The sequence below is a fragment of the Enoplosus armatus genome, chromosome 14 (assembly GCF_043641665.1).
Source record: "Enoplosus armatus isolate fEnoArm2 chromosome 14, fEnoArm2.hap1, whole genome shotgun sequence".
NCBI lineage: Eukaryota > Metazoa > Chordata > Actinopteri > Centrarchiformes > Enoplosidae > Enoplosus > Enoplosus armatus.
Window position 1 is genome coordinate 4,222,119 of NC_092193.1, and position 26,342 is coordinate 4,248,460.

The 26,342-nt window shown below is 41.4% G+C and overlaps 1 protein-coding gene across 1 annotated transcript in view; it reads right to left on the bottom strand.

The window, feature by feature from the left end:
- Window positions 1-276: 276 nt before the first annotated feature.
- Window positions 277-26,342, bottom strand: part of LOC139296263 (rho GTPase-activating protein 12-like) — a 50,276-nt gene continuing 24,210 nt past the window's right edge. The window contains exons 3-18 of the mRNA XM_070918635.1: window positions 12,434-12,703; window positions 10,848-10,988; window positions 10,318-10,398; window positions 9,523-9,651; window positions 8,628-8,702; window positions 7,816-7,877; window positions 7,147-7,228; window positions 5,594-5,695; window positions 5,173-5,271; window positions 4,580-4,682; window positions 4,083-4,202; window positions 3,646-3,744; window positions 3,301-3,378; window positions 2,992-3,132; window positions 2,435-2,531; window positions 277-1,716 (exon numbers count right to left, since the gene is read on the bottom strand). Coding sequence (XP_070774736.1) covers window positions 1,542-1,716; window positions 2,435-2,531; window positions 2,992-3,132; window positions 3,301-3,378; window positions 3,646-3,744; window positions 4,083-4,202; window positions 4,580-4,682; window positions 5,173-5,271; window positions 5,594-5,695; window positions 7,147-7,228; window positions 7,816-7,877; window positions 8,628-8,702; window positions 9,523-9,651; window positions 10,318-10,398; window positions 10,848-10,988; window positions 12,434-12,703 — 1,854 coding nt within the window. The 3' untranslated portion in view covers window positions 277-1,541. The remainder of the gene's footprint in view (window positions 1,717-2,434; window positions 2,532-2,991; window positions 3,133-3,300; window positions 3,379-3,645; window positions 3,745-4,082; window positions 4,203-4,579; window positions 4,683-5,172; window positions 5,272-5,593; window positions 5,696-7,146; window positions 7,229-7,815; window positions 7,878-8,627; window positions 8,703-9,522; window positions 9,652-10,317; window positions 10,399-10,847; window positions 10,989-12,433; window positions 12,704-26,342) is intronic.

A 26,342-nucleotide genomic window follows, 5' to 3' on the forward strand; every position in this document is an offset into this window, starting at 1 on the left:
CTAAATGTTGTAGCTTTTCTTTGTATCAGTTCTAACCTTCCAGTTTTTGTAAATTATTCAGTCCAGAATTGACTTTTACAACTTAAACACTGGAAATAGATGCAGAAATATTAGCATTTGTGCTCAACCCTCTAATTCTGTCAGTGTCACTTCCTTGATCTTCATGCTGAACTACACGGAGCTACTGCAGCACACGTGGTCACTAAATGTATGAAAATAAGAACATAAAGACAACATAAAAACATAAAGAATATCTGCTTTTTGGAATATCTCTTATTCGAAGTCTTTATTCCAGTTTGATAAAGCCAACAGTTACTCTCCAAAGTTACATTCTCATAACTCTGTAGGTTCACAATGATCACAAAATAGTGATTTCTCCCTCGTAACACTCCAGGCATACGTACTTATATATTCTATTTGTACAATATATTGTTATTAAATCCATTCATCCATCCACCCCAACCCCCTCCCCCATCCACACACATGAACACTGTACAGACTTATGAATGGAGTCATGTTCAAAGGCTGTTTGCCTGGACATTTAATATCCATAAGTCATGGAAAGACACAGCTGAGTACCATTGTTTGTTTGTTTTTTCAAGTTGATGTTCTGACCGCTGCAAGTTGATTTGTTCTTAAAGCCAAATGGAGAAGGTGGCGTGCATATATATATATATATATATATATATATATAGATATATATATTAATTACAGATTAATAACCTCTCATGTGTTCAGAGGACCCCGGTCCAATATTTCAGGATTTGAGGAAGGAAAAGGAGAAACAGATTCAGAGACAGAAGGGAAACAAAACATTTAAAATAAAGAGAAAGCGAACTAGAGAACAGAGAGGGCAGAAAATGTTCTTTAACAACATATAGTTCCTAAATAAAAGACCTCCATGTTATCCCTTCTTCTCCTTGGTCTAACTCTGTTTCTTTGTGTCTAAACGTCTAAAGCCAAGCACAGCAGTTTGGTTTCTTCTGTTGGGTCCCCAGTGTGGTTTATACAGGAGTCTATACAGGTCAAAGGATATACAGTACAGTTTATACAGGGTGCACCTCCACCTCCAACCTCCAATACTGATGCCTCCTCTGTAAGAGAGGCTACTGAGGCTCATTCCTCTGCAGCTCCTTTGGTCTCAGTCCGTCTGTGCAGTAGCTAGAGGCTTGTTTGGCCCGTGTATTAGTTTAGGAATCCAGTGTCGGGACAGGAGGACGTCACCTTTGCAGTAAAGTGGCACAAATGCAGCTGCAGGAGAAAATGAGATACTGAAAAGTGCAAAGAGTCTAAACTTGTTTGGTCGCTAGTTAGTTACATCTATGTTTTGGTTCATGACATGTTTGCGTGGCTTTGGTCCGGAGGGCTGCAAGCCAGTGACCGCAGGTTGGTTTGAGATGAAGAGAAGCTGCCCCGGGCCGGGCTGGACCGAGCCAAGCTAGGCCGGTCTGTTTTTTGGCAGGGCCATGCTGGATTAGGAAGAGCTCTGCGTTGGGAGAAACAGAAAAAAAAAAAAGAGGCTCATCCCCCGGCGTCTCTTTCTACCTGCCGAAAATGTTCTCGTACTCCAGCAGTATTAGCTCCACTATCTGGTTCTGGTAGACCATGTGGATCGCCATGTTCAAGGTCTCCGTTTCAGGGCGCAGCAGCGTGGGGCCGAACACGATGGCCACGCTCTGGGTGGTCATGCGGTTTTCCTCACCGTAGTCGATCACCCTGCAGGAACAAGGAAGAGTTAGACACAGCGTCAAATATAAAACTCCAAAGGGCTGAGAAAGTGGAAATAAACCCTGACAGGAACGTTTTTTCTCACACAAATACTTCATCAACCTGCCCCATAATGAGGGAACACAGTGCTCCCAGTCACAGAGTAGTAAGTAGAGACAAACATCATCTAAACTAATCTAAATAAATGGTATCATCTAAACAGACAACTGGACAGACTACTAAGATAATTTTTTGCAAGGCTGTAATTTTGGTCCCTGGTTAAACATCACTAAAGCTTTATAAAGGGATCATTTTATGGAGGTCTGCATTGGTGGAAAACACATTTCAATCTCTCATATCTCATCTCAAGTTAGTTCATCGTAATAATTTATCAAGTAAAAGTGCTGAACATTCTCTGGTTCCTGCCTCAGATATGTTAAATTGTTGCTTTTCTCCATTTGTATGAGTGTAAATTGAATATCTTTGACCTGCAGGTCGAACAAAACAAGACATATGTAGACGTCACTATGGGCTCTGGTACATTTCATGAGCTTATTTCACTACTTCTATAATTAACAATTAAAATACTTGTCTGTAGCCCTAAACACACTGTTTTCATGTGTAGAAAATAGAGCCTATTCATTGTGATGTTGTATTAAAATTCTTGTGGCTTAACCTCTGTTAAGAATGAGAAAAAGAAATCAATAAATTGCAGTGTTTTTCTTACTTCCTGAGGTGTTTGAAGAGAGCCTGCATGGTGTCGTGGTTGGGTTTGGGCAGCTGTCTGACCAGCTCTTTGATGGACTGAACTCGATGCTTGTAGTCTGGATTCTCTGCAGAACAGAAAACACGACATTTATCAAAGTCTGAGTGAACAATCAGAACCATCGTAGGTTTCTCTTTTCAGTGCAACAACCATTTTACACTGTTTGACTGATGCATTGTTGTGTACCTTTATGCTAGTGCTAGTTTGTGGGATTGCAAAACATTTGGCGTTCACTTTCCCCTGGCTATGTTACCAGTACTTAATCACTAGGTAAGTGGTTTTCTATGTGGGGTGTGGGGTCCTCAGTGGTCCATGCAAGTTTCCATGAGCAAAACGAAGAAGAATTCCAACAAAATGATGGTTTGGGGGGTTTGCAGCAGTACATTTCCAGGCACAATCTTCTGCTTCTGAAGTAAAGAGGCTGACACCATGCTCAGTAATACAGACAGTGCATTCGCTTCGGACTGTGAGTTCATGCATGAATGAATACAGGTATCTGCGGTACAGCTGTATGAAACACGTACTGATGGAGCTGACAAAGTCGTGGAAGAGAGCGTAGGTGAAGAGAGGTTCCGGCAGCTCTCTGAAGTACATCTTTAAAGCTCCAGTGGTCACATGAATGTCCTCCCACTTCCCGTCTGCCAGGTTCACCTTCTCATCTGGACACAGGCAAACCCTTCAGTCAGAGTGCTATCCACAGACACTTACAGCAGCTAACGTGACCAGAAGAAACTGCCAGGACACTTCAAATAACCTTTCATTTTTCTCTGCATTGTTTTCTCTCAAATAATAATGAAGAGAAGCCGTTCCAGAAAGCAGTAACTTACCGTGATTGACGGCAAAGCGTAGTTTCTGTATGACAGCCAGGTTTCCACTGACTCTGTACAGCCCGTCTACACACAGACCTGCAGGGGATCATGGGAGGAAATCATTGTTCAGTAATATCTGCAAATAATTCTTATAGTTTGTTTTTATTTGCTTTGAGCACCAAAAGAGTTGAGTCAGCCAAAAGAAGACAGCACAGTGACTGTCAGCCACACCCTGTCTGACGCTATCTGTGTTATCATGAGGCAGTAAACTCCCACCCTTCTTTTACTGCAGGTAGATTCATAGAAACTAGAACCAGTTCCTTATAACTCAGGTTAGGTAAAGTGACACATCTCTGAACCCACCGTTGTTCTCTACGTGGTCGATGCACATCTTGACAAAGCTCGGCACTGTGCTGTTCTCCCTGTAACACAAACTGGACAGACTGCAGCCGAACACCTGATCTGAAGACACAGAAAGACAAAAACACGGTCACAACAGCTTGAAGTCCTCGTTTTGTTGCAGTATGTGTTTTGTCAACACCTGCAGAACCTCCCTGTGCCTTATTACTTTCAATTAGAGATAAAAGAAAGGAAGCTTTTCTTTCTGTAGACCAAAAACTTCATAAGAAATATATAAAATTACTATAATTATACAACTTCAAAAAATGTTGTAGGACACACTGAATAAGAACAGGATATCATTAAGTTTAGAGCAAATTGATTTATGTAAAGAAACTAACTAATCCAACGTATTTTTACAGTTTTGGTCTGTATAATGTTTGTGAGTGGATCTCTGGTACCTTTGATGTATCCCTTATCTCTGACGGCCTGCAGGGTCGGACGGCGGGTCAGGAACTTCTTCAGCTTGTGTCTGGTCTTCTTGTTGTCGGAGCCGTCCATGCTGGTGGAGGTCTTCATGGCTGCAGAGGAGAGATGGGACAGGACAGTGTTGTCCACCACTCGTCTCAACACGCTGATCGCCATGACTGCCGCTCAATGTTTTGAGGGAATGAAACTGATACGCAGTTGTTTTATAGGGTGAGTAGGACACATGAGGCGGACACGTGGCACTGAGCCAAACAGAAACTTTGTACTTTATGCTTTCATTTGTAGTCTTACATAATGTATGTACCCTGTTTTTGTCTTGCTATCATATTTGTTTTTTCCAATTTATTCAACTCTTTAATCTTTTGATGATGATTTATTAACAGTTTTACTTGTTATGTTTATGTAGTACTTTGCTTTTTAAATACCACAGACATGGTATGTGTTAAACGCCATGAAACACCACACAGACCTCTGCCTTTCTTTGAGTCTCTGTGTTCTTTCTCCTTGTCCTGTTTCTCTGCACCAGGCGAGTCCGGCATGTCCTCTTCAATGGCCTCATCAGACTCCCAGGCCTAAGACACACACACGGAAATGAGATAGTGGTTGTAAAAATCTCTACTTGCTGCACCTTTGGACTGGCAGGAAAACAATAAACTTGATCTGTTGATTAAAAGTGAAGAAACCAACTTCAAACCATCCTCATTTTAATAGTTTTTCAAATTTTATGTCTGTTTCATTTAAATGTTCACAGTGAGTTGGGTGTCTGTTTAACAGATGTTTAGTTTTATAGGGTGGCTAATTCAACGTCCAGCATTCCCTCTTCATTACCCTGCAAACAGCAAATATTTGTATTTATCACACTGTTGTTTATCTTCTCAGTTTGCCCCCAGTGGTTAAAATGAGAAGCTGGTGTCCAGTAGACATCAGACTTATTATATAAATATAAATATAAATATATAATAGCTAGCTCTATGCTCTGACTGGGCCACTTTTTGTCAGTCCAATTTGGCAACACTGGCAGAGGCAGACATTTTGGGACTAGGTGAAGATGTTAGTCCTCACATGGGTGATGATGGTGTCCTGCAGCACTCGGTACCAGTCGCTGACAACGGCGTCGTTATCTGACTGGATCAGCAGCTCTGTGCCCTGCCGAGTCTTCAGCTGCAGCCAGGAGAGACACAAAGTAATCAGTTCCAATCATCAGCTATGTAAACCGTCTTTATTGTTTGTTTGATTATTATTTATTATTTATTTATCAAGGGTGTTAACGGTTAGAAAGAAAAGGTGTGATTTTTTACATGAATATTTAGTGTTTTGGAACTAATCAAATCTTGTCTCAAATCAATCTCTTAATATGTCTGAACCTTTTAATATGTCTACACCTGAAGGACGTTTTGTTGGTATTTTCAGTACTTTCCTTTTAAAAAACACAAATACAGACATTGAGGAAGGACAAATAACCTCAACCTGAGCCCTCTCCCACCTCTAAAACGTGCTTCTTGCTGGACTTGTCCTTGGAAGCCCACTCCACCGAGCCGCCCCTCAGATCCACAGTGAACTCTGGTTTGGACTGACCGCCCCCAAACTGGACAGAGAGAGGAGACGAATCAAAGGAGGGCAGTTTAACACACAGAGGGCCTGTTCATATACTGTACGTCTTCAGCCTCGACCGTTCAACCATGCAACAGTTTGTGCACGAGACAAAATATGCCACTATAATAACGGAGGACATGTAAAGATAAAGATTCGCCTGTTCGCATTTTGTTGTACTGGGTTTTTGACTGTTTGGTGATGTTGTTGTGGAGCACAATGCCTCTTATGTCTGTCCTTAACTGTTGTTGTATGTGTCTGACAATTGCCACAGGTTAATAATCAAAACGAACTGAAATACATGCATATAAATATCTTCCTCTCTTAATACGAATGCATGCGGGATTTAAATTCTCAAGATTTAGGAAAATGACCCAATGACACAATCAAACTTCATTACCATTTCTTTTACCTTGAGAGCTCATTAACTGCAGACAAAGCTTTGCAGAAACTAGATTTTCACATAAGCACGGGAGTCTGTTACTAAACACTGTCACGCTCTGTCCGTGTAATCAGACAGCATGACCCCCCTACAGACCTCCACCTGACGAGCGCCTGACCTTTCTAACTTCTACACTTCCAAGAAAACAACTCTCTGATTAAACTTAGTGGTTCAACTCCATCCTGCCTTTTGAGGCAAAACAAACACTACCTAATATACCTGCCTATAATGTACAATAAATATTAAAGTGAATCTAGATTTTTAGAGTGAATCAATTTAGCAAATAATGACACAGTAACATTGCTCCTAATCTTTGCCCCATGCCAGTGACTAATAACACACAGAGGAGTTGGGGTCAGAGCATGGCGGACAGGAGGGAGGTGGCATGCAGAGGAGGAGAGGAAGAAGCACACAAAAGGAAGGAGGAAGCACATACAGAGGAGGCTCTGTCAGGCCCAGAGCAGCCATAGGAGACAGCAGGACGTTTCTTAGCAGGCGGCCTCCAGTTACTCAACAGTGACAGGAGAAATTCAGGGAAGGAGCCACTGTGGTAGTATGGCTGCATGGAAGGATGGAGGGGGATGAAGACAAAGAAGATGATTGGGGGGGGGTGAAGCCAAAAGGTAAAGAGATGGAGGCATGGAAAAAGAAGGACAATGAAACATCTAGAAGAGAGAAAAATTCAACCCCAACTCCCATCCAGTGACCTAAAAACCACTCAGAAACTTAAAGAAATACACCTTCAGGCCTTGTGTTGGCAAACAAAAGTGGGCATTTCCTTAGTCAGTAATCAGAGAGGCTGTTTTAGGAACAGTGAAAAAGTCACTGCAGGAGGTCCTTTAACGTAAAAGAGCAGCACAACACAGACATGACAGACTCTCCCTCACCCTCTAATCAATCAATGAACAGTCACTCTTTCTTTGTACGTTTGTCGACACAGGATCTCGCTGTGCTGATGTGAGACAACGTCTTGTTTCAGGAAAAGGTTTCTGTCACTCACTCACCCAGCTCGTCCCGCCTCCTTGGCCTTTGGCAAATAGCAATGTGGATCCCTGGAGAACAGTCCAGGAAGAAGTCCAGTTCTTCCTGCAACAGACAATTGATTGCAATGTGTAAGTGTATAAGTATTAATGCTGACAAGTGTCAAAAGTAGACTTCTTAGTCTTATTTACGTTCCTAATTTAAATAATTCAGAAATGGCAAAGTTATTGTACAACTGCTTTGTGTTAAGACAACATTTGTATTTGAGAAGTTGGTCTTATTTTATACAATAGAAATGTTTTTATAGCTAACAGCTTAAATGAGATACTGAATAAAGTATCATTTGGGATTGGCACTGAAACTGAGGCATCATTCAGCAGTGGTGCAGTGCAACAGCAAGAGACTGACTCTCATCCCTACAGAAAAAAATCATGAGACAATGTTGGCCTAACACTTAGTGATAATGCTTTTATTTTCATTATTGTACTTTATTATACATTTGGCTTGAAGTTACCCTGTGGAGTTTTGTTTACTTTCACTGTGTCTCACAGCGTGGTATCCCTGAGGTCCAACAAATACGCTGAATGCATTTTCCTTCCCCATAAAATATTTGCAAAGCAGCTCTTTAAAACTAACTCTGCACACCACTGTATAATGTCAACATTGGGCTGGTCTGAATCAGTGCTACTCACCGTACTTTCTTGCCGAACTCAGTGATCTTTGTCACGTTCAGAATGCCGCATTTTTCAGATGGCTGGAGAGAAAAAAGCATTAGGACTCACTCTGAAGAAGCAGATTACATACACATCAATCATTTAATCCATGATTAATAACCACTGCAGCATGGCAGGAGAGAAAGCTGCTGTCAAAACTGAATATTGTGTCACTGCATTGTAAAACACCACCACCACCACCACCACAAAACACCCCGCCACCAGAACAATCAAACAAAACAAAACCGACTACTATCGTTATTCCCACTCAAGAAAGGCAAACACAAGAAAGTGCACAGAGTCATAAATTAGAAGAAAGGTAAAACCATGGATTCTTGGTTAAACTACTCGTTCAGCATTTAGCCAGAGATCTTTGTTTCAGATTTTGAAACACAGGGACATTTCTGGGGGCGACACAGATGATCAATGATCAATAACAAACCCAACGATGAATCCAAGCGCTCAAAAAAAGACTCATTTGTGATTCCAAGAAATTCCTCAGGCAATGTTACCCATCAGCACTGCTTATTAACAGGGAATCTACACAGGCTCAAGGTCTAATTTACTCTCTTACTGCAACTTTATTTCTGCTGAATACTGTTTAAGATAAACATCTTTATTCCGATGTAATTGTGTACCGGGAAACAATCCTTTTCAAAACTTTTCTCTCTTTGTTTCCAGATTTTCCAAACCAGTGTAGAAACCCTGCAATAATCTGCAACATGTGCCAAGTTAAACCCCTGCAGGACAGAGCCTAGGGGGTGGTGAGGAGGCGAGGGGTGAGTACTAACAGAGGACGGGGACTTGGGAGACGAAGGGCAGGAGTCAGAGTCAGGAGAGGGGGGCTTGGGGCTCAGAGGAGCGTCCTAGTGAGGAGACATGAATGAAAAAACAACACTGTCACATCGGCTAACAACAGAAGGTTAATGAGAAGATGATGAGAGGTTAAGGAGACAGCTCAACGAGTGTGATGGCAATTAGCAGTGAGATTATAACGCTGCGTGCTGCGCGTCGAGTACCTCTGTGACATCCAGGAGGCGCAAATGGATTATTAATTAGATGTGGAGGCAGGTATTTATCACAATGCCCATGCTAGTACTACAAATTACTTCATCTTCAGCATTCCTGAAAATAAATCATTTCTGTATCGCTGTGGCCAAACCCTCAAATATAGAAGTTCATCAAGTTCATGATTAAATGTTCAGCTTCTTGGTGGAATGATTCAAATGAAAAAGGCTCAATCAGCTCAGGGAATCAGGCAAGAACAGCAGGGATGTAATAATTACTCCTGCTGTGTGATCATTATCATGCATGCGATTGTCTGCTTGCATTAAGGCACTGATTGGTCGGTCTGACAGGCTACTGACTTGGTGTCTGTATGGGTGTAGGCGGGCAGAGCCTGTGCGGAAACGCCTGGTTTTTAACAGCCGCTGCAAAGCAACCAATCTACAACTGAGACTCTGGACTCAATAATAATACAGTAATACATCTTACCAGTGAACACATCACATAACAACCGCATCTGGAACAAACTCATTCAGTACAGTAGGCTTTTAAGTCCATACACAGGTAAAATAGAAAACATTAAGCACTTAAATTGATTATAAAATGTAATTTTACTAGCAGTGATATTAAGTAACTAACAGTGGAGCGTCAGTCTTTAGTTTGCAGATTTGGTTGTCAGACCTTGTCGTTGGGATCTTGGACGTAGGCGCTGTGTCTCCACTTGGTCAGGACGATGGGCTCCACGTGTTTCCTGTCCAGGCTGCGACTCTTTGGAGCATCTCCGGACGGCTGAGGAGGGGAGAGGTTGTACTGGACGGAGGGAACAGGAAATCATTCTTTATCAGTATACTTTTAATTTCACCAAATGCAAATGTATACACATAAGGCTTTTCACCTGAATATAACAAGTATTCATCCTCAGTTATAACTGAATATGTGTTACTGCCAATAGTTAACATGATGTTACAACTGAACATTAACCTTATAAGTCATAATCACAAAGTGAGGCTGCAACAAATGTAAGCACAGCATCCCTATTAGAAGAACTCATCTACTGGTAACAAATAACAAATCACACTATAATATCTCCTAAAGTGCAGAGACTGAGCTCCTCGTCTTCAGAATATTTCAGTGCTCAAACTAAATAGATTTTCTTAACTGTTAACAACTTTATTTATATATTTCATTCATAATTTCAGTAATGTACCAAGAGAAATGCCATGTCAGTGTCTCTTTGTGGTCTTGGACTGATTGTCAGACCAAAAAAGAAACTTGAAGGGGCTGAGAAAGTAACTTATCCACAATGAAAACAGTCATTAGTTGCAGCCCACGTCACTCACTGGAGTTACTCTCTCATCTCTTTGTAAAACAGCCAGATTGATAACTGAGCATGAGTACGTTGTAATCAGTTTCACTGATGTCACATCACATATTTTAGTGTTGCCTGTCATAATGAGGATTGCTACAGAGTCTTACCTTTGGCAGCTCCCATTCTGACCTCGAACCATCTGCACTGTAGTAATACGGTCTGCCCTGGTCATCAACGTGTTTTAACCACTGGTGGTACACAGACAGGAGAAACACAAGGCTCATTAGTGTGAGTCCTGACACGTTACTTTACATTAAAGCATTTGTGCAAAAACATCAAACCTACTGACAAACAGACAAACTTCAATTTTAGTGTTTTTTTTTCATCATATGAAATGTCACAAATAGGTCATACCTGTGTTTTTTCATCTGTATGGACCAACATCAAAATTTCATTTCACATAAATGTAAATTATGTCACATTTCTTTGTATTTATACAATCCTAATCCTTTCTCTAGCAAAGGTAATCATTCTCGTGTTGTTGTGTTACAACTCTGCCTAATCAGTGTGGAGGAAACATTTGAGTCGTGTTCTACACGTGGAAATTTGACCATAAATCAACCCAAACTCCGCTCCCATGCATTCCCAGGAATCCCCACAGTAAAGAGGTAGCAGATCAGCCCCCTGCAGCTGGTACCTTCTCATTAGTATAGTCGCTGACGTACAGCGTGTGGCCTTGCTCGTCCATCTCCTCCGACCAACCACGCGGTGGCGAGCCATACTGACTGTCTGACTGGCTAGAGTAGGTACTGAAGCAGGTGTCCTCCGACGACAGAGGCTGGAGTCGACCAATGGAGAGCGAGAGGAAGGGAAGGAAAGACGGCGAGAGCGAGAGAGGAGTGGTCTACCATAGGTGCCAAGAGAGGGGGAGAGAGAAGAGAGGAGAGAGAGAAGAGGGCATCTTTCACCATGGAGTCAGAGAGGAGAGAAGACAGTCATGCACCCAGAATCAAAAAATCATCAGAAACTGCCCAACACCACTTTAATACAGTAAAGAGAACCAGAAGACCCATCACAGAGATACAAGTCACTACTGTTCATGCTTGATTTTGGGACAGTATGACGTAAATCTGAAGGTAGCTGCTGAATAAACGAAGTGACAGTGACTGCTTTCTGCCTGTAGGTGGCAGTGTGGTACAGCCATTTAATGAAACAGAGGCTGACTCAAAATCAGAGATGACTCCCAAATGATTCAGGCTAATCTGGTATGTCACCAAGTGTGTGTGTGTGTATTTGTGTGAGAGTTGATCATAAGAAATATATAGAGTAAACTGTAATAATGTCCACAAAGCAAAAGGCTGCATGTGTTTTTTAGTCAAGTTATTCTGGTGAGGGTGTGTGATCAAGCCTGATGTCAGGAAGAAAAAAAAACAAAACAACTTTCATTTTCTCTGAGATGTTTTCTGTCTGACGATTCAGATCTCCTCTAACAATCTGTCAGTGCAGAAAGAACAGTTTTGCAGATGCCTCGCTCTGCCTGCATGCGCAGCACTGTTAATCAGCAGGCAGTCACAATATGTGCCGGCATGCCGCATTCGTTATCTATTTAATACCTGGCTCTGACTCATGATGCTGATGACACAAGTGTTTCAGCTCTTGTTATTCTATTCTTGTGAGAACCAGTTTTAGTTTAGACTGACAACCTTTTTTGCGAAGTCAGGTCATTTTGGCCGACCTTCACCTGTTCGCTGGTTTGGTTCAAGAGTAATACTTTCAATTTACTTTGTTAAAGTCGTGATTTCTGAATTCATTAAATCAAATAATTAGGTTTGAAAGGTTAAAAGCCAATATATACTTTGTTATAAACCTTCAGACAGGAGGGGAGATCTGTGTCACACCTGCTTTCTGCAGTGATTGACCAGGTGTTCAAATGTGTGAAATGTCAAAGGCCTAACTCTATTTCTTCACATTTCTAAAATTCCTACATGCTCCACAGTTAGTGTTTACACCTGAGCTGCACTGATTACATCTGTGTTTGCTGTCATGGAGGGGAGGTGTGCTTTCAGTGAACAGGATCGAAATCTGTTCAAAATTGTGAAATTCGCATTGGCTCAGCTGGTTTCAATAATTTCAGTAGCTTTTCTTTTTATCTCTTGTATCGACGAGTACCTGTAGCATTATACGTTTTAAATTATAAGGAAGTTCCTCATAAAGATAGCTGTAAAATAATGTGTACGTACGTCTGCGTGTGTTTCATTGAAACCCTTTGCACATGATCTGTACCTCAGAGCTCTCTCCTGCACTGTGGCTCTCTCCTCTGGAGCTCCCGGTGCTGGTGTCTCTGGCTCGGGGCGGCTTCCAGGTCCTTTCCTGGGTGGAGCGGTTGTAGTAGAAGTGCCTGCCGTTCTGGTCCTTGAAGGTCTCCCAGTCGCCCAGCACATGGAGGGGGGAGCCGGAGGGGTAAGGGGGCAGGTTGGTTTGGGTGATCTTCAGTTCCTGGAGGTTGGTGTAGACGGGCGACTCGGAACGACCCTGGCCTGATGAAGATACCGTCTGAAGGGGAGAAAGAAAGAGAGAGAGGTGGAACTGTGAGTCGTGAGTGGATTGAAGTCTGTTATATAATCAGGGAAGAGTTCCTCGACTGTGATGGGCCATGATGTAAGAAATTCACAGCTTTCAGTGTAAATCAACAGCTGCACCTGCAAGCTGGTGGACGCTTCCATTTAAAACAGTCTTTGAGCATACATGAAACACCTCAACCACCTAATCTTTGCAGTGTTTGTGCTGAACACCGAGTGGCATTTGAGCATGGAGGAAATGGCCGAAATGTCAAATAACTATCTGTAGTTGAAGCTGACATAGCCGTTGTTGATCATAGAGGAGCAGAGAATTGAATGAACTCAGAGGAGGAAGACAGGGGAAGGAAGCGTCGTTATATAACTGCGAGTGGCTAGGAAATAAGGAAGTAAAACTGACGATGCATCCTGGACAGTTTGTCCAGGCTCATCCTTACAGCTGTGAATTAAGACTTTTTTTCTATAGAAAAAAACAAAAAGATACAAGTACAGGTATTGCATTAAATTCAGATCCACAAAGTAGTACATCGAAATAGCATAATTATTTGTTTTTTTATTTATTTTGGGGCCCGACTATACTATTTCATTAGAATGTTAGTACTTAAAGGGCAGCTATCGAGGTATATATAGATATATATATCTGCTGGTCATCATGAACAATTACTGTCAGAAAATATTGAAAAACCATATTCAGTTTATTATAATGTAAGACAAGCAACATATTGTCATATTTGAGATGCTGGAACCACCAAATGTTTGCCATTTTTGCTTGAACAAACGATTGAATGATTATCAAAATAGTTGCCAATTAATTTTCTCTCGAATGACGGTCGATTAAATTACTAACAATTTCACTCAATAAAATATTTTCTAAAGGAATGCCTTCAGTATGGATTGATAGCAAACCACTAGCTTAGGATGACTTTCTTAAATGATAAACTCTCATTTCAGAACAAAAATCTTCATGTTGTTCCTTAAAGTAAAAAGAGGAAGTCTCTGCAGAGAGTAAAGACTGATAGAGTGAAATAAGCTGATGAAAGTGGGTATGAATTACAACACTATTGACAAGTGAACAAAAGAAAGTTATTTCCTGCCTCCAGTTGACGGACAACATTTCCAGGCTGTGGTGCAGCCAGCATGCTGCCTCTAATGACAGAGCATCCTTCTTCAAAACCCTGACGCTCGACTGATCCAGTCAATGGGCTGCTTGTCATGATTATTTCATGCTGGCATTACAAAGACGCTGCCTGGCTGCAGAGCGACAGGGTAGAGATAGTCATAAATAATGCCAGTGCCCCAAGGCCTCCTAACACTGGCTCTGTGATGTTTTTATTGCACAGGGATCAATAGGGATGAAATATGCAGGAGCCGAGCAAACAGCTGGAGGTGCCCACAAGAGTCGAATATTCAGTGGACTAGAAGAAGCCTGAGAAGCGTGCTGCGTTCAATATGTATCACAGCACGACACCATAAAAGGTGGAGAGTGCATATATTATACATAATATATATATGTTACATAATTTACTGTAGTTTCTTCTACCTGTTTAAAAAGTCTTGAGAAGACAGCGGTAGCCAGAAAGTCACAGGTTGGACAGCTCAGACAAAACAGGGTACTTTCTTTGCAAGTCGAGCCATTAAGAAAAACACTAGACTTAAAGTAAAACTGCCTTTTACCAGAAAAGCTCTGCAATGCTATTGTGCAAAACTGTGAAGCTGTGAAAATGTGTAAATTATTACCTCTGGCGGTGAGCAACTAGTGAACACATCGTCCTCTTCATGTATTGAAATTGCTCTAAAAAAGCTTCTCCTCAGACGGATCATTGCCATTGTCCCCGCTTAATATTTTGAGTTAAGGTGTCACTCTCTTACTGCATGCAGTGTTCACGGCTGACTCTGCTCTGTGCTCTTCCTGTATAATGCTGAGCGGACATGTGATCCAGTGAATGGATCTGTCAAAGGGGAAGTCCTGGTAGTCAATCGACCGTTAAAAAGCCAGTAAGTTAGTATCCCACTTCAGTGTTGGCCACAAAACCACATTTCCCTCCCCAAGCTGTTCTGAAATGAAACTTCACTTAATTTTCCAAGAGGTGTTTTTTCCCAGCAGCAGAGCTACACAGGTTTACCTATTTACCTGTCACAGCATCGTGTGGATTTAATATAATTAGGTTTTTAAGCACCTGATAGCCAAACCTTCCAGTCCCTACAAAACCTGTGCAGGACTCAGAAATATCTGTTATCAGATATTTAGTCTTGGCTGCTCAGATGTAACATTAGGCAATCTGCTCCATTTCACCAATTTCATTCAAGGGAGGAGAAGATGACACAGGAAGAAGGTTTAAGAAGGATTCGAAGTAGCTGGGTGCAACAGTCCTGAAATTCTAAGTTTCTTTTACAGTCAATTAAATGTCTTATATCCTCAAATGACATCTTAACAGCAATTTCAAGAAGTAGCCTTATTGTCTGGGTTTGAACTGGTTTTACAGGCCACAAGGTTGTGAAACCCTCTCAGTATAAGGTTCGTGTAAAAACCTGAGCAAAACAAAACAAAAAAAACATTAAAACTGCAGCTTGGTCTTCCAATGACAGCAACAATACGGGCTATGTCAAATAACAGCACTCACTATGTAACTAAAGGCTGCTCCGCCAGGTTGGCTCATTAAAAATGCATGGGGTGTCTCTTAACTCCATTACAGCAGCGGTATATTCCTGAGCAGCTGGTGTTGGACATCTGGTGTGAACAGACTGACCAGCTAATCAATACTGAGCTCTAAAACCACCAAACCACCGTGGGACATTAAGAGTTGACCTCTTACATTGGGGGGGGAGCTGCTCTCTTTGAAAGTACACTGTTTTAGTGGAGGTCAGGTGTACAAGTGTTATCTTGTACTATAGAGTTGTGAAGCAGCAGGAGTTACGTCGGGCGCCCAGGGTTTCGAAAGTGAAAGTCTTGATCTTTTTAGGTAATGTTAGGCAGTTGGACAGACGTGAAACTCTCCTGGTTGAATCATCATTTTTAAAAGATGAATTAGAAAATACAGGGTACTTCAATAAATAGGCAGAAGGACAAGCCCGTGTATGAATGTAAAAATGTGGAGAGAGAAGTCTACTACGACCTTCAAGGAGCATTTCGGTAAAATGATGTTGCGTGGGCTGCTAATGTTGAGTGAAAGCTTTTACGCTTCATAGAGACCTGTTACATTCAGCGGTATAAATTACTTTACTTCCAGATTCTGGATGAATGTTGAATGAATTCAGCAACCATGGCTTGGCACTTTGAATTTGCAGCAGCTCTGATTCTTCCTCACCGTAATGTTTGATTCATGGCTATTTATAGCCATCCGCTGTACCAAACTGACAGGAAAAAGACTGGACTTCTCAGAAACAAAGTTGAAATATATAAAACTTATGGCCATCACATAAACCAATAATATTGTTAAATGATCTGGTGTTTCTGTGAGGCCAAAACACTGAGGATGGAGCGGACAAACAATTGATTATCAAAATGGGTGATGCTTAATTTTCATTTATCAAGTAAAGAGGTTGAACATACTCTGGTTCCAGCTTCTTTTCATTACAAATTAAATATCTTTCGGTTTTCTTTTCTTTTTGGACTGCTGTTTGAACAAATTCAAGCAATCTAAAGACATTTAGAGCTTTGTGAGAGGCATTTCTCACTATTTCCTGGCATTTTTTAGAGTAAACTATTCAATTAATCCAGAAAATCATTACAAACAACCTTTCAGATGGGAATTTACAATGGTTAAAAACACTTCAGGAACCAGAGGCTCCTTTCAAACACTATGGGCATAAACATCCATCAGCAGTGAGCCCATTTCACAGACAACATGAATGAAGAACATCCAACAAAACCCGGTTGTGGGGAGCAAAGGTGTAACTGATCTGACCGTTTTCAAGACTGATCATAAAGCCTCAATCTCACCAGAAGTCAGCTGCGACCACTGCACCTCCTGTACAGTCTGCAGTAAGAAGCACTGAGCCTGATGGCAAACTACACTGCAGCAGCCAATCAACAGTTCTGATTGCAGCTCAGCATAGTCTTAATTTCCTATTTCAGGCCAGAGCAGGAGTTAATGGGTAGAGAAAAGGACGGGACGGAGAGTGACGCTGCCGGTTCCAGATAGGAGACCTGCAGAGTCCTATCTGCATTGCCTGCAGCTCTGCAGAGGAATAATAATTAACCGGTCCAGTGTTCTTCAGCCGGAGATAAACCACATCAGAGCCAGAAAGAAGAAGAGATAGAGAAAAATGGGAGAAGACTGGGGACTCTGCTTCAGGCACTGAATGCATCAGAGCTAATATTAGACGGAAATGGCTGCAGATGCTTTGGCAACACATAGTTTATATTTAGAGTAGTCTGGTGTGAGATGCAGAACACTGTGTTCATTTTCAGCCAAGTTGTTGTCCTGATTCACATAAAGTTGGGGTCACTCTAAAACTGCTGGGTTGGTGTTTAAAAGCAAATGCCAGGTGAAGCCTGCTGGGTTCTCTCAGTGTTTGTTTCAATTGTGGTTTCAGTGATTCTTTCGGTGGTGTTGGGTCGTTTGGTTCAGCTTCTCGTCTTCAGATTGCTTATTTTGTCTGACCGCTAGTTAAAACACAAAAATATACTCAAATTTCAACAGTTTGAGACAGAGAAAAGCAGCAAATCTCTTTTGTTTGGGGCAAATGTTACGTAGTTTTGCCATGAAATGACTTCAGCACTACCCTGAAAAGAGTTAATGAATGTATTACGACTACAAACACACAAACAAACATGTTGTGTATTTATTTCAAAGTCAACACATTTAACACGTCTAGTCTTCTACAGCTGATACCAAATCCAAACCGACTGAAAGAGGACTCCAGCTTAAAGAAACCCTCCTCTGTTTTCCCATTCACAGTTGACCAGAGGTGCAAGCATCAGTGTCCTTTAGGTGGCAGCCTGACAACAAAGTTTGTGAAGTCTTAAAAGGGGTGGGCCAATGACGGAGGAGGTGGGGCTCCACATGTTCACCTCCTCTCTCCTCCCCTTTTCTGTTTGACACAGATGAACCTGCTCTGCTGCATACCTCAGAGAGCTGGGCCATGCAAACACAAAACATAGACACACACAGGAGCAGTTTGTTATTATGCAATTTTAGCACGGTGGACAACAAGAAACACCAATATTTACCACAGCAAGAAAGCCAAACAGCTAACTTTCATTCATATTTGGGGGAAAGGTTTAATTTAGTCCAACCTGTAAGAGTCACACTGTGACAAATATGCCTTCAAAGTAATTCTGAGTGAACTTTAACTTTGAGTTCCTCTTCTATCTGTGGGAGAAAATGTAGCTACAAAAACAGATTTGATGTTTTGTTTTTATTCATTTCTGTAGATATTTCTTTAAAAATCAATGTCATTTCATTTCCATATCAGTTATGGTTTTGGATGGAAGTAGTTACTGGTATAATAGTGCTAGGTGCTACATTAACTGCTGGAGGAGGGACAAATGACGAGTGAAACCAGCCGGGGGTGCCGAGGTGTGACAGAGCCTGATCGAAACAGGAAGAAAGAAGGTTGTATTAGAGGAGTTGTGAAAATGGAAAACGGTCAGGCTGTCATTCCAGATAAGATTACATCACAGATACTATAAAACATTCAAAAAGCCTACAAGGTTTTACAACTTCTCTGTATGAGCTGTATGTCGATATGTTATGTACCACACATGCATTCTTCATTTCTAACTTAAGTCTATCTGTCTTCAATTCTTCAACACTGAGTACATGAGAGAGGGGAAAAGGAGAAAAATAAAGCTCAAAAAGACAAAACATAAACACGACTGAATGACTTAAATCCAAAGAAAAAAATAAGGTATCCTCAAGATACCCTGAAAAAACCTCAAGCTCGATGAAAATACATGTCCATTACAGCCGGGTGTCTCTTCCAGTCTGGTCTGATCTCACTAAATCTGACCGAAATGAATAATAGGAAGGAAAAGCAAACCGCGGACAACACACACTGCAAGTCAACACAAAAAGGCCTTGAAACACAGCCACCACCCAAGGCAATTACGCAACTCCAGAGCAATTACATTCAACAGGAGAAGAGCGCAGACAATGCAATGCAGGGACAACATAGTGAATAGCCTGAGGTGAGTGTGAGCTCTGAGTGACCTTATGAAGCCAGGAAGCAGTCCAGGCTGCACTGGACACTTCACGGGCAGCTACATCCATTTTTAAATAAGGAAACTGACTAAACATCAACTCAACACACACCAGCAGTCAAAAACATCAAGATATTCACTTTAACATGATGTGAAATGCAGAAAAGCAGGAACCAGAAAATATATTAGTTGTTTTCTGATTGATAGATTACTAACAATAATCCATTATAAAAATGATTGTCAGTTTATTTTCTGTCAATTCAGAGAATCCATTAATTGACTCATTGTTTCAGACTAATTGATCGGTGATTACCAGTGTGTTTGCTGCTCAAATGGACCAAAGCCCATTTTATCAGATGCACAAACTCTCTTGTGGTTGGCAATGAATACATTTGGGTAGTTTAACCTAAAGGACCGACTGCATGTTTGGTACACAATTATTCATTTTTGCCTCTTTGTGATATTTTGTGACGTACACAATGAGATCTGCCTGGAGTCCATTTTGGAAAAGGAAAAAAAGGTTCCTTGAGGGTCTACACAGTTAGAGATCAAAGAGGAGTGAAGTACGGTGCCCTCTTTTACATAATCCCGCCTGAGTGTAGCATCACTGGAGTCTGTCAGAGAAGCAGGTCCACAGAGGGGTCCTGGTCTTGTTCTCAATCTAACTCTGATCTACTCGTGTCTCTACACGAGTTGCAAATGGGTCAAATGTAAGAAACAGTAGGAGGGAAAGAAAGTAACAAAAAAAGTGATGCAGGAGGGAGAAAGAGAAGCCGTTTGAAGATGTTCATAGAGGAAAGCACCGTCTATGCTACACAATGTCTGCTTATTATCAAGAAGTTTGGCTTATGGGTTAAGTTTATGTACATGACAGTTAGTTACCATTATGACGGAAAAATTACAACCTGTATGAAGGTAGTCATTTCTATAGGTATATGAATAGAGTTCATACATTAGGATATATACACTGTATATATCAAAGGTTTGGTTATGTGTCATCAAGCATTTATAGTGCTTTGAGAAAACAGTCTGGTCTGATACCATCCACGAGAAGATAAATACAAAACTAGTCTAAACTGCTGCCAGTCACATATTTGTAACTGTGCAGAAACAGAAGTTTTTTAAAGATAAGCCCATCTGACTGACCGGCCCACAGTACTTCATAAATCCACTGATACAACAATGTACCATGCAGCAGCTCCGTGCGTTTTAGAAAACAGCCCTGTGTGGTGGGAGCGTGTTGTTTCAGGTGCCACTGAGACAATTGAGTACAATCCAGGAAGTCCAGTTGGAACAATAAATCCATTCGTTTGAAAGTTTATCAAAGGTCGAAACACGGCACAGCAGCTCAAAATATTATGAGGAAGGATTGTACAGATCTGGAAAGTTGTCACAGCGGCAGTTATTTTATCTGTCATTGCTAAACAGTAAAAATATGGCGTTCATATTACACAGTACTTTCTACACTTGTACATGTTTGAATGACCAACGCAGCACATTGCCAGGTGACGTTATATCACACTGTGGCTGACTGAACCAGGTCGTCTCAGCCCTCTGTGTTGGAACCATTTTTTCATGCAGATCTAAAGTTGGTCTGATGCCCATTAATAATAGAACAAAAACCACGTGAAACAAAAGAAGATTTTCTTGTCCACCTCCGTGATTTCGAAGCAACACGTGCCATCTTCTACAGTGTATGACTCTCTGTAGGGACTGTATGCAGCTGGCTGGATTGCGTGACTAAATGTACAAAAGTACACGATCAAGAGTGACACAGAAAGTGAAAAGTGATTAGTGTTGGTACTGCCCAAATGTAGGAGGAAATTAACTTTTCCAGATGTCTGCGTGTGTGTGTTTTTTTAGATTGCAGAGTGTATGACCATATGCTTGTGTGTCTGGATGCTGCTCTGCCCTCTGGGACGAGGGGTTTTCCCTGCAGAATGGGACATGATGCCTGAACCCACAGTCACCCAAGAAAAATCCCTGTTTTATAACCCTCATTTTGCAGCAAGACTCTTTGTTTTCAGACACCTTACTGACATTTAGAACCATAGAGATTTAAAACAAGTGAGCAGGAAGCGGTTCAGTGTTGCTCAATGACATGTTTTCCCTCTCTAGGCTTGAAGCTTTTCCCACAGTGATACAAGCTTTTTCAATAAATTCTAAAAATGGCTGTATAACATTCTCAGAGTTGACTCAGCCTTAAATATATGATCAGTGCTGGGGTGACGTTGTTTTGTCGAGGCAGCAGAGAAGAACCAGCCCAAGGGAACACAGAGCAGCGAGGCAGCCGACAGCCTCCCTCGACTGAACAATTAATCCCCTAATTCCATCTACCTGACTGCTCGCAGCTAATGACGCTAATTCTCCAGTGTGGTGGTTGGATGGAGGATGTAGGGGTCCACTAAGGACAGCTGGCATGTATATATATGTACACACATGCTGTGTGTAGCTTTCTCCTTCAATTTGGGCTCTGTGGAGGATTTATAATATTATCTAATGACGAAACATTGAGCTATTAACCCTGTTGCTAGGTAGAAAATGTATCCTTAAAATGGCAGTTTTTCAGGGGCTAAGAAAAGAAAAAGTTCTCAAAAGTGAATGAAATCCTTCAGTACAACAAAAAAAAAACAAAACAACAGAATCATCCATATTAGAAAGATAAGGTTTTCACTTCCACTGCTGCTCTGGAAATAAGTGGCCAACCACAACACAACAGGCTTTCAGACAGTATCTAAATCAACACTGATGGATGTTTACATCTTGATGCCTGTTATGGCGATCCAGCTGTTGAACCAACACAGCTGAGGGGGATTAAGATGTGAAGCAGAGATACGGAGCATCTCCATATCTGTCCTGCTACTCTGTTAATGCCAGGCTCAGTCTCAACATCCTCCTGGAGACCTGTGCGCCGGTTATCTGAATCTATTTATCCTGCGCCACGCCACGCAATTTCAATAGAGTGCTTCATGGAAGTCCTGAGCAGAAACACCCAATTTAATTTGTGTCTATATTTTAAACTACTACTTATCTTGGGATGGTGTGGCTGTTTTACATTCATGAAGTTAGACTCTCTCAGGCCTGAGGGAGGATAGTTTTTTACTGTTTGCTGCTGAGGAACTTCATTAAAGCAGCTGGGTGTTCAATGCCTTGCTCAAGGGCAATGTGAGCAGTTTCAGAAGGGAGACAATTTTATTTACCGTGCACCCAGATTTATCCCAGCTGGTCTGGGGATCTGAGCCAGTGACCTTCTGGTCACAAACCCCACTAATGTACAGCTGCTCTCCAGTGTCTGAGTTTGAGCCAGAAAGCTGACCTAGAAAACCAAAAGAGCTGTAACTATGTAAGCAGAGATACTGTAAAAAAAAAAAGAAAAAAGACATTTATCTCCTGTTCTGACAAATGAGCTGTTGGTGCAATAGGAAGCAATTATGGGTAGAGCAAGATTAATCTGCTGTGAGATCCTCAACAAGATAGGAAAGGAGAAGAAAAAAACTGTTATACTGACTAAATTTGTACAGTTTTTTTCTGATTTTCCTAAAATATTGACATTTTATGTGAAATGCTGGAGTTTTACTTTGTCAGACCTCTAAAAAACATCTAAATTAAACAATCTGGCAAGGGAACTTAAAGCTGTTACAACCTGTGATGAGGGGGTTCGAGTGGGTATTGCTAAGTTATAAAGGGTCACTGAAGTTGAAAAAGGTGTGGAAATGTAGATAACTTTCAGTAGTGGTCTGCCATCCCTCTGCAATTATTGCCCTACTTGTGAAAACGTGCACATGGTCAGAGTAACAAATGTGAAAATGTCACAGACAAAGAAAGCTGAGGGGGTGAGAGAGTTCACACAGACAACAACATTTACTCCTTATTGTCAGCAGCAGTGAATGTCAACAGAACAGCCCATACAGCATGCCAAACATTTCCCACTGAATGAGAAATGGGAAAATGTGGGTTAGAGGGCAGAAGAGACACCTGCAGCCTGATGAACCTGTCCAGCCCAGTCCTGGAGCTCTCTCAGCCTTTTACTCCTTTTACTTCTGGAACAATGTACATCACCATGCTGCACCAGTATAGCCACTCCAGCACCCCTCAAGCTAAGAGAATAACTAATTAGTTGCATGTTAAGTTATGTCTGTTTGTTCATCAGACAGAAACAAGTTCAGAGATATTTAAATACCCTAATATGCTCCATCAGTCTCGCCTGGTAAGGTCTGACCTAAGGTACACATCTGAGGTGACAACATGGTTTTGAAAGCAAAAAGCGTTTAACTTCCTGTCAGATGCCATTTGACCTTTGTGTTCCTAATGTGATACACCAGACCTCTGATTTGATTTGAAAGTGGTGAGGCAGATGGCTGCATATGTGGTGTGTGTGTGTGTTTGTGTGTGTGTTGTAATCCCTCTGTGGCAGACAGAGCACATTCAGTTCATTTCCCATTCAGCGGCACATTAGAGAACACAAGCAGGACACAGTCTGGTTTCCACTGCAGTCTAATAACAACAGCATTATTCTCCAATCAAACACTGGCTTCTAAAACATGGACCATAAAATGTCCATCACTTCCATACAGCACACAGCCTCTCTCAACACAAGTAACTACAGCAGAAAGAGTTTCTGCTGAGATTTAGTTCATTTCAGTTCTAAACATACTGTTTGCTTTAATTACACTTTAATTTAAAATTCGAGGTGCAGTCTATGCGCTGTTGTGTGTTTCCATCCACCTGTTTTTATGCACATTTTCAATCGGAAACCTGAGTGAAAACACCAAGAATTTGGAGGTGATTAAAAAAAAGGCGATATTTTACAAAAAGGTTGGCTGAGGTGGAACTCAATAAAAAGAAATGGAAACAGATTTGGTGAATAAATCGTGACGTACATGACGCATGTGACTTAAACGTCACTCGACAATGAAGAGACAAAAACGCTCGATCTGTGAGGAGCGATGAGGAGACTGTAACCGTCCTCGAATTAATACAAGAGACAAACATAAATACAATATTGTCATCACGTTTTCCACTTGGTTTTCCATCTTTTGAGGTTTTGACTGGCGCTCTTTTAATTACATCATCTAGCTGTTTGTCGATGCACCAATTCCTAATATTTGGGATTTGGATGGAGACTTGGCTAGTGTCCCTGGGTCAGATCAGCGGGCAGCAGTGTGTGTTCCTGTCTGACACAGTGTCTTTTTGATACTACAAAATGGCTTTCAAGATTATGACGTGTGAATTTGGGAATTTAGTCACAACCGTTGTCTGTAAACCCAAGAGAAAAATTATGTCTTTCAAGCTTTACAGTTCCCTTTGTACAAATGTATGCTGATTCTTACTGAGTTCATCAACCTGTATTTACCCCAAATCAGATTAATGACCATAACAAAGTGAATCAAATCTACTTAGAACGATCTCTTTTATTCAACAAATTGTAACTGGCAACTGAAAGAAGCTGGAAACAACTTTCCAGTGAATTTTGGAAACCACCAACACTGTATTGAGGAGTTAAACACATTAGTTTCCTTCCCTGCTCATCCTGTCAGATCTCATTACAACAGACACAGCTTCACTGTTGAGCAGCCTGACCCAGCTGGGCCCACTGAATGGGTTAAGACCAAACCCAGTGGGGAGGAACAGAACTGAGTATTATCCCAACAAACATAGACACAGGTCCTTTAAGGCCATCAGACCAAATGTGTTAGATGTCCATTCATGGACATGAATGAGGCTATATGCCCATTAACCCAGCAAACAGGGACACAACACATCCATGATGCACTGAGCTCAGCACAGTCTAATTGACAAAGATAAAATGAGGCAGTATCTAATCTAAGTAGGCTTTATTCATTCAAAGCTACATGTTTGCCTTTAGTGAGGCCACCGGCTGAAATACAGTCAAGTAATGTCTTTAGTTGTATGTTGTCCACCTTCAACATGCTTGTCTCAATGCTGTTTCTGGGCCAGGCCTTCCTCAAAAGGGACAAATCATAAAGGGACCTCACCCAACACACAAATAGTGTCCTCAGGACACAAAAACCTTCAATTGCAGGCTATCATGAAATAATTTATAGTACACATACAAGTGGTGACAATCCAATCAAAACTGTGACTGACCTTTTATTTTATTTGACCTTTTATTAACCAGCTTCCATTCTGTGAAGTGAAACTTTCCAAAACAGTACCAACCTCCTTTTTGTTTGCAAAGTCACGTCGAGTCCCCATTATTTCCTACGTCTGTTACTGCAGCAGCAGTTCTCTTCCACTATCTCCCCTGACTTCCTCATACCTTTAGCCTTTTGCCCTATAGCCTCGTCATTCAAGCCATTTTTCAAGTCATGTCATTTGGTGTTTTCCTTTGTCTCACATGGTTATAAACTGAATATCTTTGGGTTTTCACCATTGGTTCAATATTTTCTGACATTTTATAGATCAGCAGACCCTCAGCAATACTCACAAACATCATCACAACACCAGTCTCGCAGCATTAGTTTAGAGCCCACAACAGTTTCTTCCCACTTCAGGATGCATCAATAGTGGCTGAGAGGTCAAACGAGTGGGTGATAAGTCAGATGCCAGCAGGGCTGATGACAGAGGCGGTCTGAGGGACTGTAGGTACATCAAACACATCCTACAAACTGTATGATGATGCAATGTTGCCACTAAAGTTCCCATTAAAGTGACATCAAAGTACAACTGACAAACAACGGGCTGAAGGAAATACTTAACTAGAAGCAAACGTTTCAGGGCCAAAGATTTGAGACTTCGTGAAACACAATCTGAACAAAAGCTTTACAGGGTTGTGCAAATCCTAGAAACACTAAAGCATTCAAGGCATTGACGCAACAGTGGACCTCATACATGAGCGGGCACTGGAAAAGAGTGAGTCACGCCTGAGACATGACACAAGAAGCCTTTTTACAGACAGCACAGATCACGACAGATCCCGGACACTGAGGGATTACTGTAAGTGAGATAATATGTTACTTAAGAAGCAGAGTTGCGTTAGTGGAGGATAAAATCAACCTTGTCTTTATTTGGCTGGTGTTAGTCCCAATTTCTTACACTGTTGCACTTCAGTAGGAAAATGACAACAAACTGCCTGCTTTTAAGAGGTCAGTGCAGCGCTGGCCTGATCGGGTTAACTGGGTTACTGGTTGACATTTATATAGGACATTCTTACTGATGGATCCCAGTTGTATTTTAATGTAACTGTACTTTATTTAGAAAGCCAACAGTCACATATGAGATGAGATAGTGATTCATCTCTCGTCTTTTCATTACATTGATAAGCAGCACTGACTGTTGTAAATGTGTAAACAACCCGGTGCTTCTGCCTGTACTATCAAATCAAACTGCTTTTGTGTCTATAAGTACAGTCCTGTAATAGCCCGTCACTTCCTGTTTTAACAGGAAATTCATCACATTTAAGAAGTGCTGTTTCTATGGGACCTGAACATCATCAGCAAATATCTGGGAA